The sequence below is a fragment of the Porites lutea genome, chromosome 10, assembly GCF_958299795.1.
Source record: "Porites lutea chromosome 10, jaPorLute2.1, whole genome shotgun sequence".
NCBI lineage: Eukaryota > Metazoa > Cnidaria > Anthozoa > Scleractinia > Poritidae > Porites > Porites lutea.
The window spans coordinates 1086450-1100711 of NC_133210.1; the positions used below are offsets into that span (position 1 = coordinate 1086450).

Consider the following 14262-nt stretch of genomic DNA (forward strand, 5'->3'; position numbering starts at 1 on the left):
TAGTATAAGTATATGTAATCGGTAAACATTTCCTTGACGTATCCCTTGTTTCTATCATGCTCAAGACTGTTACACCAAAAGAAGGAAGAGAAAAGAAGAAGAAAAGCAGTAGCCACACTTCCTCACCCACGGATTCCAAGCGGAAGAAGTCACGCAGTCGTTCCAAATCACCTTCATCCAAAAAACGTAGTCGCTGTTCTCGGTCGGAAAGCCGCTCGAATTCACGGTCACCCTCACGGAGTAGATCAAGGTCGCTATTGGCAACGTCACTTACGGTATTCTAGCTGAAAATTGTTTATCTTTTTGTGCGTTTTGAAAACTTGTTAGCCTAACAGTTTTCAAAGTTTATTTTTGTTGTTTGTAGCTTTTGATATACTACTTGGGAGACATCTATTTTTTACCTGAAGCTGTAAAGACACCAGCCTGAGAAAACAGCCGACATTTTGCGATGCTGCCACTGGTTTCCACGCCAAATGACGTCTGAGAAACGAGCGTAGAAATGACGTCATAAAATGTACTCAAGTGATAAGAGTGTGGACCATGGAAAATTGTGGTCGATTTGTTTTTTACAATAACATTTGTTTCTTTTTTTTTTACGAAAAAACAAAACAACCAGCACTGCGTGACATGTTACGAAAACCATGGTCTATACTTTCATAGACCATAGCTCTCGACCAATCAGCGCGCGAAGATTCGCTCAGTTATTGTAAAAATAATCTCTCTGGGTGGGGTGACCCGCTACATGTTACCTCACCTACCTGAGGTCCCCACCTTCATCTAAACGGGCCCTTAAACAGTCTAAAAATTAAGTATTATTTCAGGAAAATATTATTAAATCCCTCTGGTTTTAAATCATCTTTAAGTATTCATGCATGACTTGACGAATGTGTGATCCAACAAATCATTACATGTTGGGTTCAGCATATATTTGTTCTGGATTCTCTTGCTTTTGTTGGTCGGAAACTGTATTTTAATTCACTTTCTCCTGGCAATCAATAACACAAACAACACCGTATTTGCAATGGCAGCCGGTGCTTAACCCAGCGAAATGCATTGCAGTGTGCATAGTAACATGGTTTACACAATCGCAGAGGAAGTTCCATTCTTTTGCCATTCTCCTGACCCAATGCTCTGCTGTGCATGACTCGCGGAGTCTGAAGTGTAAGTACTGAGATCGACAATCAGCTAGTGACTCCGTCTGTTCATGTTGATTATACTCATGTTTGCGCCGCCGAACGGTTACACCCTGTTTATGAAAGGGGCAGTGTCTCCAGGAAGTGTTTGTTGTCGACGAATTTCACAAGTAGTGATCGGGGTTCGATTTAATACAACGTTTAATGTACAATTTTGATTTCCACATTGCTGATCCTAGCAGTGACCAGAACGCATGTCATACGTCAACCTTGTATATGGCCTAGCTCGACACAAGACCTTCATAGCTCAGTGGTTAGAGCATCCGACTGGTGTACGGAAGGTCATAGGTTCAATTCCTGTCGGGGACTCAGATTTTTTCTTTGTCCCATGCTCACGACATGTTGAGCTTAAAATTTACCCTTTTTTTTATTTATCACAAGTGTAGCTATTGCTTTGAAACTCTAAAGCAATGGCTACTTTTAATTTGTTCATTACAGTTGTTAAAGTGTTATTAAATTTACCCCAATCAGTACTTGTGGCCTTCCCTCCATAACAAACACTTCCTGGTCCAGACATCTACGCCTTGCATCTAATCCCTGTTGTCATTCAAAACATTTATCCACATTTTAGATTTACCGCACACTTTAAAGGACAACACAGCCCTATGTCTCAATGCGCTTGGAATGAAACAAGTAGCAAAAAAACTTCTATCCTTTTGTTCGTTATTCTATATTTCACCGCCAAGAGCTAGATCATTATAAGTTATTGTGACGTCGACAAGAACTCAGGCTAAATTTACCACCAAAGTACGACTTCGTAAAAGTGATAAAATTGGCTTTTTATTTTAGCTAGAGCAATTTCTCTTACGTCGGTATTTTTCTTCTATTTTATGGTACCCATTCTATAGTAAAAGCCACGTATATAGTTTTTTTTTTAAAAAAATGAAGCTTCTCTTTTTTGATCGAATTTACCCGTAAAGATTTCGTTCCATTAACCCCAAGTACTGCACTGACAACAACAGTGGTATTTGAACAAGAAGAAGAAGATACTTTTATTTAGCTAGGGTAACTCTTACAGCTACAAAAACTCATATCCTTAGAGGCCCTAGATAAAAAAGAAATACAAAACATGTTAAAAATACTTAAAACTAGTCCTAACTAAGCTAATAGAAAAATATCCTAAAAAAAGGATACAAATTATTACAAACTATTAATAAAAACTACAAATTACGATTAAAAACTTCACATCCATGATATAGGTAATAGGTAATAGCATATGGTATAGGTAATAGCATGATTAAGTAATAGGTAATAGCATGATTTATAGTGATATTTGGCATAAATGCCACGAGTGATATTTCGAAATTGTTATAAGACAATTTTGAAATATCACGAGTTGTATTTATGCCAAGTATCACGTACAAATCATGCAATTATTTGTTTATTTTACTACCCGGAAAAGGTTTGTGATTTTCACATGTAGCACCATTGCTCTAAGCCAATCAAATTGCAGTAATTTTTCATGTAGTAGTATAACATTTGAAATTATGGGTTATTATGTCCACAGTGTCCATAGCGTGACTTAACATTTAGTCTACTTTGAGTCACTAAGGACTTGCACACGAAACTTCTTTTAAAAAGTTACAAAATACTGCAACAACAGCCTTCAGAGGTAGCGCGTGGGCTGGACGGAGGTGGGGCTCTACGCGGAGAGGGGGCTCTACGCGGAGTGGGTGCTCTTCCCGGCAGCCCTCGCGCCATCCTTTGCAGTCGATCTTGGAACGACATGATGGGTGTAAGGTAGTAGGTTTCCATCCACGATCTCTTAAAGAACATTATTTTGCCAACTCTCTTCCTTTCTCCCCCAATGACGATGTCATTTGCAACTGCCAGCATGTGCGACACTGCACTCAGCTCCAAGAATTGGTTAGAACCTCCCCCACAGTCTTCACTCGGGAAAAACACCTTGCCTATGAGCTCATCTGGGCTGAGGAGTATTACAAGCGCCAACAGAGCGTCGGTTTCTTGATCGCTCAGCAAATGGTAATTCTGGTAGTTCTTTAACCTGCTCAAAACAGGATCGTCTAGCTGAATAACCGTGGCCACACAGTTGAGGTAGTACATCAGTTTGGCTTTTGGATTCTGTGGTACCGAAACGCTTCGTGAAATATCTCTTATTCCGACCCTTTCTCCGATAAATGCTGCCATTTTCCGATGCGATTTGATCAACTACAGTCTGAAAAATAGAGATAATTTGTTGTTCAGTTTTAGTTTAAAAAGTGAAATAGAAATTTATTATTCAGTAAAAATGTTTGCCAAGATATAGAATTGTCAGAATGTGTGAAGTGACAACTTGTGCCGAAGTCATCTTTAGATTCAAAGAAAGTTGTGTATCTTCAGTTGATGGTATGAATCAGGGGCGTAGCGTGAGACTTGTGTACGCCGCGGGGAAGAAAAGTTGTTGGCCGAAGACAGCCCAATCCGGCTAGGGGGATCTGCTCAGGGCAATTAATTTTATTGCTTCTTAAAAGAAAAGAGCCTTTGCTTTAAGGCACTAGTTACAAAACTAAAGATGTCTTCATACGGTCAAGTTACTATTATTACTGTGAAAAGCCAGTCTGCATGAGATGTAGAATCACACAGTTTGCACGTGAACGTGTCGGACTTTGCCCCTTTCGTGGTTCGTACGTGAGAGAATTCGAGTTATCACACAGTAATCTAGTAAACAGAATTATAAAAATAACTCATGCACACAATTTGCACGTGAAGGTGTTGGACTCTGGCCCTTTTACAATTCGTACGTAAAAAAACGTAAACTGTTTACTAGAAAATTTTCTCAAACGATTTTAAGAAATCACCTCGGCTTTAAAACATCTGCAAATTATGCTTCATGTGACGTCAAGGTTGATAGCCTAGCATTTATTAAATTCCAAGGAAATTATCAATTGAAACTACCGAAATATATTTCTACTCATATCATGTTATTCCACTCAATAAAACAATATCTAATTAGTGTTAACTAGCTTTTTCCAATTTTATTCCCTAACGCAACTGTTTCTACTTAAAGGGCCTGTGTCACGGCAGTCCAGTTCATTACTCCCCGGAGGGCGAAGTAAAGGATTCGCGACGTTCAGGAATGTATCAAGTTACCATTTTTTGACAAGATTGGGCATGCAAAGTCTGTAGGTTTTCGGTTTTATTCGGCTATTTGACGAAGTGAGAGCCGAATTAGTTCGAGATATCTCGAGATCACTTCGATTTCTTTTATTTTACTCTAACTTTTTCGAGGGAGAAAGAATTATTATTTCGGCTTCCCCGGGGTTTGCACTGACTCACCTGTGTGACCCGTCAGATCAGAGGAGACTCTAAGTTGAGGGATTAGCCGATTGCGCTATTGCGACCCAAGGTAGTTTTGGATATGAAAAATAGTTATGAAATTATGCACTAGTTTCGGGACAAGATTGGGCGTGCAAGCTCGCGACTTTTCGGCTTGTTTCGGCTATTTCACGAAATGAAACCGGACTACTTTGTGATATCTTGAGATCACTTCGAGTTTAGTCTTTAATTTACTCGAGGAATAAATAGAGGATATTACGTGGCCGCGCAGAGACACGAAATTTCTCTTCGAGTGTTGAAAAACATTTCACGAGTGAGCCCTCCTTTCGAACTGCTTTATGATGAATTTAAAGTTACAAAATGCTGCTTAAAGACATTTTGTCTTTGTTGAGTGTTACGTCAGTAAAATTGCTTTCATGCGTTGCGTGACTTTCTAGCACGTTCTCTACTTTTTTGGATTCCTGAAATCATAAAATATGTCGAAAAGCTACTACTATTCGCCCGTTTAGTATTTTCTAGAACCTTATGTCAAACGGTATACAAGTTCCAAGCGAGGTCTTTTGATGAACTAAGCTTTTTCCCCACTAGCTGGACTGCTGTGTTTAGTCAAGTGTGACGAAGGTCGATTTTCAGGTTCTGTGTTTACAAGTTGGCGGAAGCCGTAAGATATCTGAAGTTCAAGTGAGTGTTTGTTATTATTGGTAGAGGCTGTTTAGTTGTACTTAAGTTCAAGTCAAGTTTGAGTTGGCGGATGCTGCGTTTTAAAGCTCTGAAAAGGCTATGTTCCTTTGGTATTAAACTTCCTTGTGTTAATCCGACATTCCTGCGTGCTGATAGTCAGTGAATAATTATCCTCAAAACATTCGAACTCGTAACAGCCAATTCCATGCTCAACGTAACTGACTCCTTACCCATGCCTTACATATCTTTAATCAGTACATGTGACTGCTATGCTGTTTTTGAAGCCTGATGTGACTAAGAAAAATAGAGAATTCTTTTTTCACTGTTCGTTTTGTTAGACTTGTTATTCACCGCCAGTAACCTCATATTTGACTTAGGTCTAAACGTTTAGACCCAAGTCAAATTCTCTATTTTCCAATTGCCCATAATACACTCTGTTTGCCCCCCAAATTCTGCATAAACCATTGTTTTTAAATGCTCCTGGGAGTATTGCATTTTCCCAAGAGCATTTTAAGACAATAAGTTATGCAAAATTTGGGGGACAAACAGAGTGTATTATGGACAATTGGAAAATAGTCAATTTAGAAGGATTTGTATGGAGTCATCAGAGCATACCTGGGCTAATATCTCACAGACAATTTGTCCCGAAATGCTAGTTTTTGGCAAGTAGGCCTCTTGGATGTTGCTCTTTTCAGAATATCCTGACAAATCCCATAATTTCACAAATTAACACCTTACTCTTACCATATTCCATTTCTTACTATTCCTCCGCATTTACAATTAATCAGTTCCACAACCACGACGCCGAAGTGTACGCTCCGTAGCGTCTTGCTTTGTTTAATTTTGCCAAGTACTCACCCTCAATCGCTATGGAACTTAAAGTATGCAAAGAGATTACATGCAAAAAACAAAATCAGAGATCCGAGACAAACAAATATGTCTCCTGAGCATTATTTTTGAAGTTGCAAGCAGGGATCAGTTTTGAAAAACTGTTAGGCTGAACGGTTTTCAAAAACCCTAATTTCAATCCGTTTCAATCTTCTTCAGTTTTGCCAATCCGAGGCATCTGTTGTTTCTGTTATGTTATTTTAACAGTTCCTTGAAAGTTTTAAGCTGTTATTTTTCTGTTTCTCTTAATTTAACGGGCATTTTGTAGTTTCGTAATTTGGCTGAATTTCGTGACAGAGCTCGTTTAAAGCCTGATTTCCATTATGATCGCTACGATAGCTGTCACCGCTGCGATCGCTGAGAAAAAAAAGTTCATCGATCGCAGCGATCATATGGAAACCACTTTCCAGCGATCGCAGCGACAACGATCTCTGAGATAGAAAAAATTCTGATGAATATTTCTTATGTTAAGACTGATTGGGATGTCCTTCTTTTCCAGTGGATTTAACTATCATGAAGTTTGTTTTACTCATGTTGATTGATATATAGATAGCTTGTTAATATCACACCATCTTTTCACTTTGGGTAGTTCAGAGTTCAGCACTTGTTCAAGGGTTTTAAGATCCTTTGCGGATGCAAATACATTAGTATCATCGGCAAAGATTTTGAAACTCAATTTTTCCGAGCTATTTGGCAAACCATTAATAAGAAATAAGAGAGGTCCGATGGTGCTCCCTTATGGAATTGCACATAATGTGGTCTGATTTTTGGGACTTAATCCCATCCAACTCCACATACTGTTTTCTATTCGAAAGATAGCTTTGAAACCAATTCAAAGGTATTCCCCATTACTCCATAAGCTTCCAATTTCCCCGACAAAAATTTACAGTATCAAAAGCTTTTGAAAAGTCTAGGAAGACACCACAAGTGTATAAATTATTGCCAATGGCTTTCGTTAACGTATTTGTGATTTCAGTTATAGCTCCTGCAGTTGAATGTCCTTTTCTAAAGCCAAATTGAAATTGAAAAACAATTTTGGCTTCTCGATATAGTTGATAAGCTGCTTATGTATAAGTTTTTCAAATATTTGAGTGAGCGTTGATAAAGTTGAGATAGGGCGAAAGTTGGTAGGATCTGTAACCTCCCCTCCTTTGACAATTGGTGTAACCTCTGAAATTTTCAGAATATCAGGAACAACACCCTGTTGTAAGGATTGGTTAAAAATATAGGTTAAGGATTCACATAAATGACTTAAAGCTAGTTTATTGATCTTTCGAGGTATTCCGATGGGCTTTGTTGAGGTTTGTTCCCATTAATAAATCGTAAACTTCATGAACAACAGTACTGCGGAATTGGTAAAACTATCCCGAAAAGAACATTTAATATTGTGGTTAGGGTTATTATAATCATTATTCGATGGAAGTTTGTCAGCAAGTTCACGGTTAATGTTAATAAAATGTGTGTTTAGTTTATGTGCAATACTGGCTTTATCGGTGTAACACCTAGTTTTATAAATCAGTTTTGTAATAGGCGGTTTCCCACAACCTTTGGTTCTGTTTATTATCATGCCGATCAATTTCCATATCGTTTTTAGATTTTCACTGTTTGATCTAAATTGTTCATGAAAATAACATATTTTGGCTACATCTTTAATTCTATTTAATTTGTTGTTATAAGATTTATAATAGGTTGCTTTATCAGGATCATTACTAAGGAAATGACTTTTAAAGAGTTTTAATCTATGTTTTATAGAATTCAGAATGGCGTTACATATCAAGGGTTTAGCTGACCGTTTTCTTTTTCTGTTTGATAGTTTACGTACAAGTGCATGTTTATCATGCAGATAAGGATTGTAGCGCATTGATTACGTTATTCACACTTTGATTAATTCATCGACCAGGTTGTCAATAGCCTCAAGGTCACTTAAAATAAATCCTTATTAAAATGAGAAAAATCTCTGAAATGCTTTGTTTCTTGGCACAAAGGAAGCCGGTTTGCCACTATAGAAAACGGGTAAGTGATCAGTTATATTGGTTAAACATATTCTTGCTTTGGTTATTTTTGAGGCACGTTTGTATAGAGGTGGTTGAGGCACGTCATGTGTATAGATGTGGTGAGGTACGTTTGTGTAGATGTGCTCCCCCAGAAAATTTTTAAATTTAGGGTATCCGAAATGCCATTTCCAGCGTTTTCCGCAGGATATTTTCAGCACATTAGTCTACATGTAATACGTAGGAAAATGCAGTAGTTGGTTGTTTATTTCACTCATCTCTAGTGTTGTCGGTAAGGTACAGTGTTTCCGGGAAAAGAAAAAGCCATTGAAACCCTTCAGAATTATGGAATAATAACAGGTAAGGAAATGTTAACACAAAGACACCAAAATAGTGCGAAAAATGTACCAGTCATCCGATTTAATGATGAAAAGAATGCTTTTTTCTTTATTTTAGCTGTACGTGAACGCACGGGCGTATGTGCGTACATGGACGCTACGCTCCTGAATTCTGCTTTTATTTATTTTCTTGGTCTTGATTAATTCTGAGAGCGGTTAGCCGTGATTTCATTGACTGTGGCGACTTCAAATGGCAGTGCCTTTTAAATGAATCTCTTTAATCGGTTTCCGCGAACTGCTATGACAAAATACTACGTACAGGTGCAGTCAACGATGATGAGTCCATTGACATAAAGACAATTTTTTGTCTCTCTTTTTACGCTTATTTCACAGCGAGGTGGACACTGTCTGTTATGCCAACTCTACGATAAAACAGCTGACGGCGCCGCTGGAGTCCCCGCGAATTGACGTCTGAGGAGCAACTGCAGAGATCAGTCCAGAATGATGAACTGTAATGCCAGATTACTCTTGTAACCGCATCATTTCGGCATAAATTGTTATCACGACATTCAATAATTGTAATTTATTGTATTTTCACGTCACCGCGTTTAATGCCAAACTGAAGATCACATCAGTCTTTTGCCCTTCAAATCTGTTGATCGATCAATCAACAGATACTTTAGTCAAAATTATTCAGTTTTCTTCGAATTTGTATGGGCGGGCTTGCTTATATATGTTGGGGGAGAGATGGAAATCATAGGAATCCGAATCAAATGGATTAAAGGGAGGAGCTGTTTCATATCTGTACGCAAAACCTTATTGGGAAATGCATCTAAAGTTTAATCTGTCACCATTGAAGTCTCGACGATTCGCGAACCAGTAGCGGAATAAATCCTCTGCTGGTCTCTTAAAAGAGACAAAACACTTACTCAACCTTGAGAAAATTCTGTTTTAGCATATTGATTAATACGTCTGTTGCATTTATACGGTGTTTTAAAAAGCAAACAACAACAAAAATAAAGCTTAAAAGCTTCAATTCTTAAGGTGCGGAGGAAACATGATCAGGACAGTCAATATAGCTACTTTCCGTGTACTTTGTGCAACGGTGATGGTCTAGGTAGCTAATGGCTGCACGACTCCAAGACTCAGGCGGGGACCACATCCCAGTCTCAAAAATCCAGAAATCAAATAAAAAACACCAAAAAGATAGATAGATAACTGCAGAGCCTTAAGTAGCTTTGATCGGAACAGCGTCTATGTGACAAATTTTCCGCGTTTTCATTCTCTGGAGTGCGTTTTCCTTCGGCTGATGCCCAATAACCCGCTTGGGCACTGTGACCTGAATGAAGGCTTATTTATCAACCTTAGAAAAAAGTTAATTGACAAGTTCGTGATTCGAGGATATTTTCACTTCCGGAGACCCCGACAGGAAAAAGCAAAATGCTCTGATCGCCAATAATTTGAGAATCAGCGGAATTTTGCATAGACCCCTAACCTTTTTCAAGAGGACATTTCCGCACGGTTTCAAGACATTTCAGCTACATTTACATCATCAATTACATAAAGTTTCAGTTAAGGACTGAGAGCTAATTACACTCTCATCGGTAAGAAATTAAAGTGTTCATACCGTCAAGAACGCGTGAAGATGTCAGTGAAGGAAAATCTTAGACGCTCTTCAACAGAGTGAACCAGCAATATACTAAACACGGAAGTTTTAGCGGAAGTGATGATCAGCAAAGTGAAAAAGCAATGAACTAGAAAACCTCAGGTCGAGGTTAGAGTTCTTTAGGCTCTGACCGGCTAAGAGAAACACCCTCCTAGATTTGCATAATTATTCAGATCATACGAAAGCCCAGTTTACAGAAGTTAGTTAAAGCTTTTTACAAATTTTTCTCAATTTTCTTCAGCTCTACAAAAATAATTGAGCTAACGCAGGAACGTACCCTCGTCTCCGGGACGTCTCCGTCGTTTGCCGTGCCTTTTGCTGACGATAGGATAGCCTGTAGTATTGACGTTATTTTATAGGATATCGAAAACGTCTTCCAAATTTAGTCAACACCAGCTGGTTCAACTTCGTCCCCTCGAAATGTAAGTGGGCTGGGAAAGATAATGATCGGGTGAAGACAGCTTGGACACCTTATGAAGCCTACATAACGCATTATTCTCTAAACGTAATGCCACGAGAAAGTTGTTGAGAAAGACCAAGGATCAGTAATGTGAGAATATGCGAGAGAGTTAAACACTGATCTGCAGTTATTAGGGTTGAGCACGGATGTGAAAATGGTTGGCTTTCAAATATTGTAATGGGATTTAAAATTACTGGATTTGGCAGCTGGTCCTCGACGGGGTAGGCTCATATGAAGCAAATGACTCGGGTTCAAAGCATCAGAGTTCTGTTTATGTTATTCATGTAATTTTAGTGAAAGAAACAATCTGGCTTAAGCCGATGTTACCTAATTGCTAACCGGGAAAAGGCCTTGCTTAGCAGCGGCTGGTCCGGCTCAGGTCCCTCCCATTTTTTTTAAAGGTAAAGCCCTGGGAACGAGGTTGTTGCTGGTTTCTGAAGACCAAGCCGGGGGATCTGAGTTAAACAGAACGGTGTTTATTATTCTCTCCAGACAAGCATAATTTTTAGTATAATACATACTTTTACGTTATAATTTGTACGATTTTCTATGGGAGAGAAGTGTTTGTTTTTATCATAACTCTCCTCGATCTGGCCTTTAGATTAAATTGATTGTCTGTGAATTATTTATCCACTACGTCCATCATATAATCGAACAATGTTAAAACAATGTTTAAAAGAACCTTAGTGTTGCGGAGCATATGTGTTACTTGAAAGGGAGTTTAAATCGTTCCTACTCGTAATAGGACAGGACACGTCATGCCAAAGTAATTTCACTGTACGCGCCATCGCACGCGCGCACTTGAATGGTCTTTTTTTCACTGCCAGCAAAAAGCGCGCGGAATATCTCATTTTTTTCATTTTGAACTTAGTTAGTATGATTAATTGGTGACAGAATTTCTTGTCGTTCAATTCGGCCTGTAATCATACTCGTCATTTAAACAAATCGGACTCTCGCATATGTTTTAATACAGGCCGAATTATTTACTTATTATTATCTACTTATTATGTAATTTTCGCAGATTCAGTGAAATAGTTTTATATTGGACTCCATTCAGTCCTATTACCATTATAAAGACTGAGTTGTTTATAAAAACAGAATACGTCATTCATTAGTTCACATGGTTCACTGATGTCAGTGGAATTTGTATATTTTTCTAACGGTACTACATGACTCATTTAAATATTATTAAACGCAGATAACTAATATATTTATTCGTTGGATGGGATGAATCCTTTTTTTGTTTGATATCAGAAACTGGACGTGCATATGCATGGCTTTTTACTTCTTGAAAGACTCTCTCTAATATTTCAAACTAAACTATTTTAAAAAGTTTACAAAGGATTTTCTGAAAAACAACTGTTGTTTACAATCATTTTCATAAACAGTCAGTAGAATCCGGTTGGAAATGAATAAATAGAACAAGACTAACAAGACTATTTGCGTCGTTTCAAAGAAATTTTCTGAATTGAACTCTCCAGTCGTGAATGTTTTTTTATCATTTTCCAAAACCACGAACCGACCTGTTTACCTATGTATATTTAAAATGGAAAACAACCAAAATGTTACGATGCTACGATGCTGTCGAGATTTATCGAGAGTCTTCCAATCAGAAGCTTCCATAATTAGCTGCCAATCAAAGTTCAAGATGCCACATGTACATGTGGCCAGTGGGCGGATTTATCCCAAGGTCAAACCATTATTGCAGTGGGCTGATTCATTTCCCGTCAATTTCTCCAACACGAAATTGATAAGATTGCCCTTTTCGCTATTACTGCAAGTGCTGAACTATGCTTTCGCATTCTAGTTCTCACATCCCAGCCGCTTCTAACCGCAAAGCTCCAACGTGCACCCGTTGTCGCAATCATGGAATCTATAATGTTCAGCTGAAAGGTCACCGAAATGTTTGCAAGTTTAGGTTGTGTACCTGTAAGCATTGCATTTTGATTGTGCAAAGAAGGCTTATGGTTGTAAAACCGGACCGAGAACAAACAGAATCTGGCGGAAAATCTTCCAAGAAGAAAAGGTCATCAAAGAAGGTGGTTGGTACGGATAAGAAGAACGATGGTGAAGGTTTGATCAGCAATCCCTTGCCGACTGCGATTACACAAAGAAAAGGTAAGATCGAGGATCGAGAATTTTCCCCATTTTACTTAGTTATCAAAGCTATTGACATAATTTCAGCAAACCTTGGTTAAGATCAAATTTGGAAAAAAAAGAGAAAAGTAGCCGTTCAAGTGGACTTTTAGGAAAATTACGGAACATCGACTGAAGCAAAAATGTGTCAAATAAAGGTGGAATGTAACTGAAAAAAAGGCCAATGATTTACGAGAAAAAAAGGTTAAGCAAGTTGCAAATGCTAATTCGAACGTCAAAACCTGTCCATAATCATAGATTTGGCCTCTGAAAATTAGCGTTGCAAAAGAACTAAACTCTAAACACGATTTTAAGTTCACATTTCGTGAAAAGGCCTTTCAAAAAAAGTTGTCAGGATGCTTTTGGGTGTTTCAAATTCTTCCAGTTTTTAAAGCTAATTTAGATGAAAAAGGTCTTCAATAAAGGTATGCGCCAGTTGTTTGGCAATACAAGTGATGCCTTGTCTCTCCTTTCAATCCGATCTCCAGGATGACACAAAAGTATTAAACTTTCTAAAACCGTACAATTAACGACGAAATTTATTTTCCGTATCCAGAACATGCACAATTTCCTGTAGCCAATCTCGAAGCAGTCAGCTTAGGAGAAGTTCCAGTTATGAAGCAAAGTTCTGCTAATTTACCCAGGAAACAACCTCGACTCCTCCCAGCAGATGGCGCTGCACCCATGACAAGTCTACCGGTGTCCCATTATTATGGTTTCATGTACTGTACCCCACGGATGGAGATGCGGAATTTTAATCCTAGTAACCCATCCTCCGTTTCAATGGCTTCTCCTCGGGTTTCCAGCCCTGCTAGTTCTGGGATGATGATTCCAATAGCTGAACAGCCTCACATGGTCGAGAATTTTCCTGTTACCCGCACTCGGGTAGGCTGTTTCAACTATTATGCATTTATGATCGTTCAAATATCATTAGAAAGATGTTAAGAAACAAACCAGGAAAAAAAAGGCTTCTGATAAGTGAAAATTGGGAGTGTCAACCAATAGACTTTTTCTCTAAACTGGATTGATCTCACTGGACCAACCATACTCAGCAGGACACAAAAGCGAATATAAAGAGAAAAAACCGTTTTGCAACAGTTTAGCATGTTATCCACAACCAAGTTTTATATTTTCGTGAACAACGTCTTGAAAAAACAAAATATCAGATAGTTATTCAGAGCCTGTATAGTCAAAAATGAAGAAAGGAAAATAGTGCGGTTTTACTGTCTCTTAATTTCTAATTTCTATTTCTCTTATTCTGCTTCCATTTTGGACGTTGTTGGATCAGGTTTAATTGAGTTAAAACTTTTCTCTGCTAACAGGGAAAGGCCCGTTCGATGTTGGATCTGTTTAACAGCCTTCATTAAGAATGATCTCTTTCTAATGTTTTGACAGGGTTTTACCATCAATTCACCGGCACAGCTGAATGTGACCATTCCACGCCCTATGGAGCATTTCTAGAGAACTCAATGGGGAGGGGAAAGGGTGGTGGCCTTTCCCCCTGGCCCCGTGTCAGTCACAAGAAACGACACCAAGGCAAAAAACTTCCATTGACGTTCATCAGGAGTTTCCAAACTCCTTGAGACTTTCGTTATATTTGTTTGCCTCATTAACTGTTTGAGGACATTTGTGA

The 14262-nt window shown here is 38.4% G+C and overlaps 2 protein-coding genes across 2 annotated transcripts; one reads left to right on the top strand and one right to left on the bottom strand.

Annotated features, from left to right (window-relative positions):
- Positions 1-2160: 2160 nt before the first annotated feature.
- On the bottom strand, positions 2161-10111 carry LOC140951345 (uncharacterized). Its single transcript, XM_073400613.1, has 2 exons — positions 9995-10111; positions 2161-3369 (listed from the first exon to the last, which is right to left on the bottom strand). Exon 2 carries the CDS (start codon positions 3339-3341, stop codon positions 2775-2777), a length of 567 nt encoding a protein of 188 aa, XP_073256714.1. The 5' UTR covers positions 3342-3369; positions 9995-10111; the 3' UTR covers positions 2161-2774.
- A 2063-nt stretch (positions 10112-12174) lies between these two features.
- LOC140950837 (uncharacterized) lies at positions 12175-14090 on the top strand. The gene is made up of 3 exons (XM_073400059.1): positions 12175-12611; positions 13186-13514; positions 14025-14090. The coding sequence occupies exons 1-3, from the start codon at positions 12284-12286 to the stop codon at positions 14088-14090; spliced, it is 723 nt and encodes a 240-aa protein (XP_073256160.1). The 5' UTR covers positions 12175-12283.
- The last annotated feature ends 172 nt before the right edge of the window (positions 14091-14262 follow it).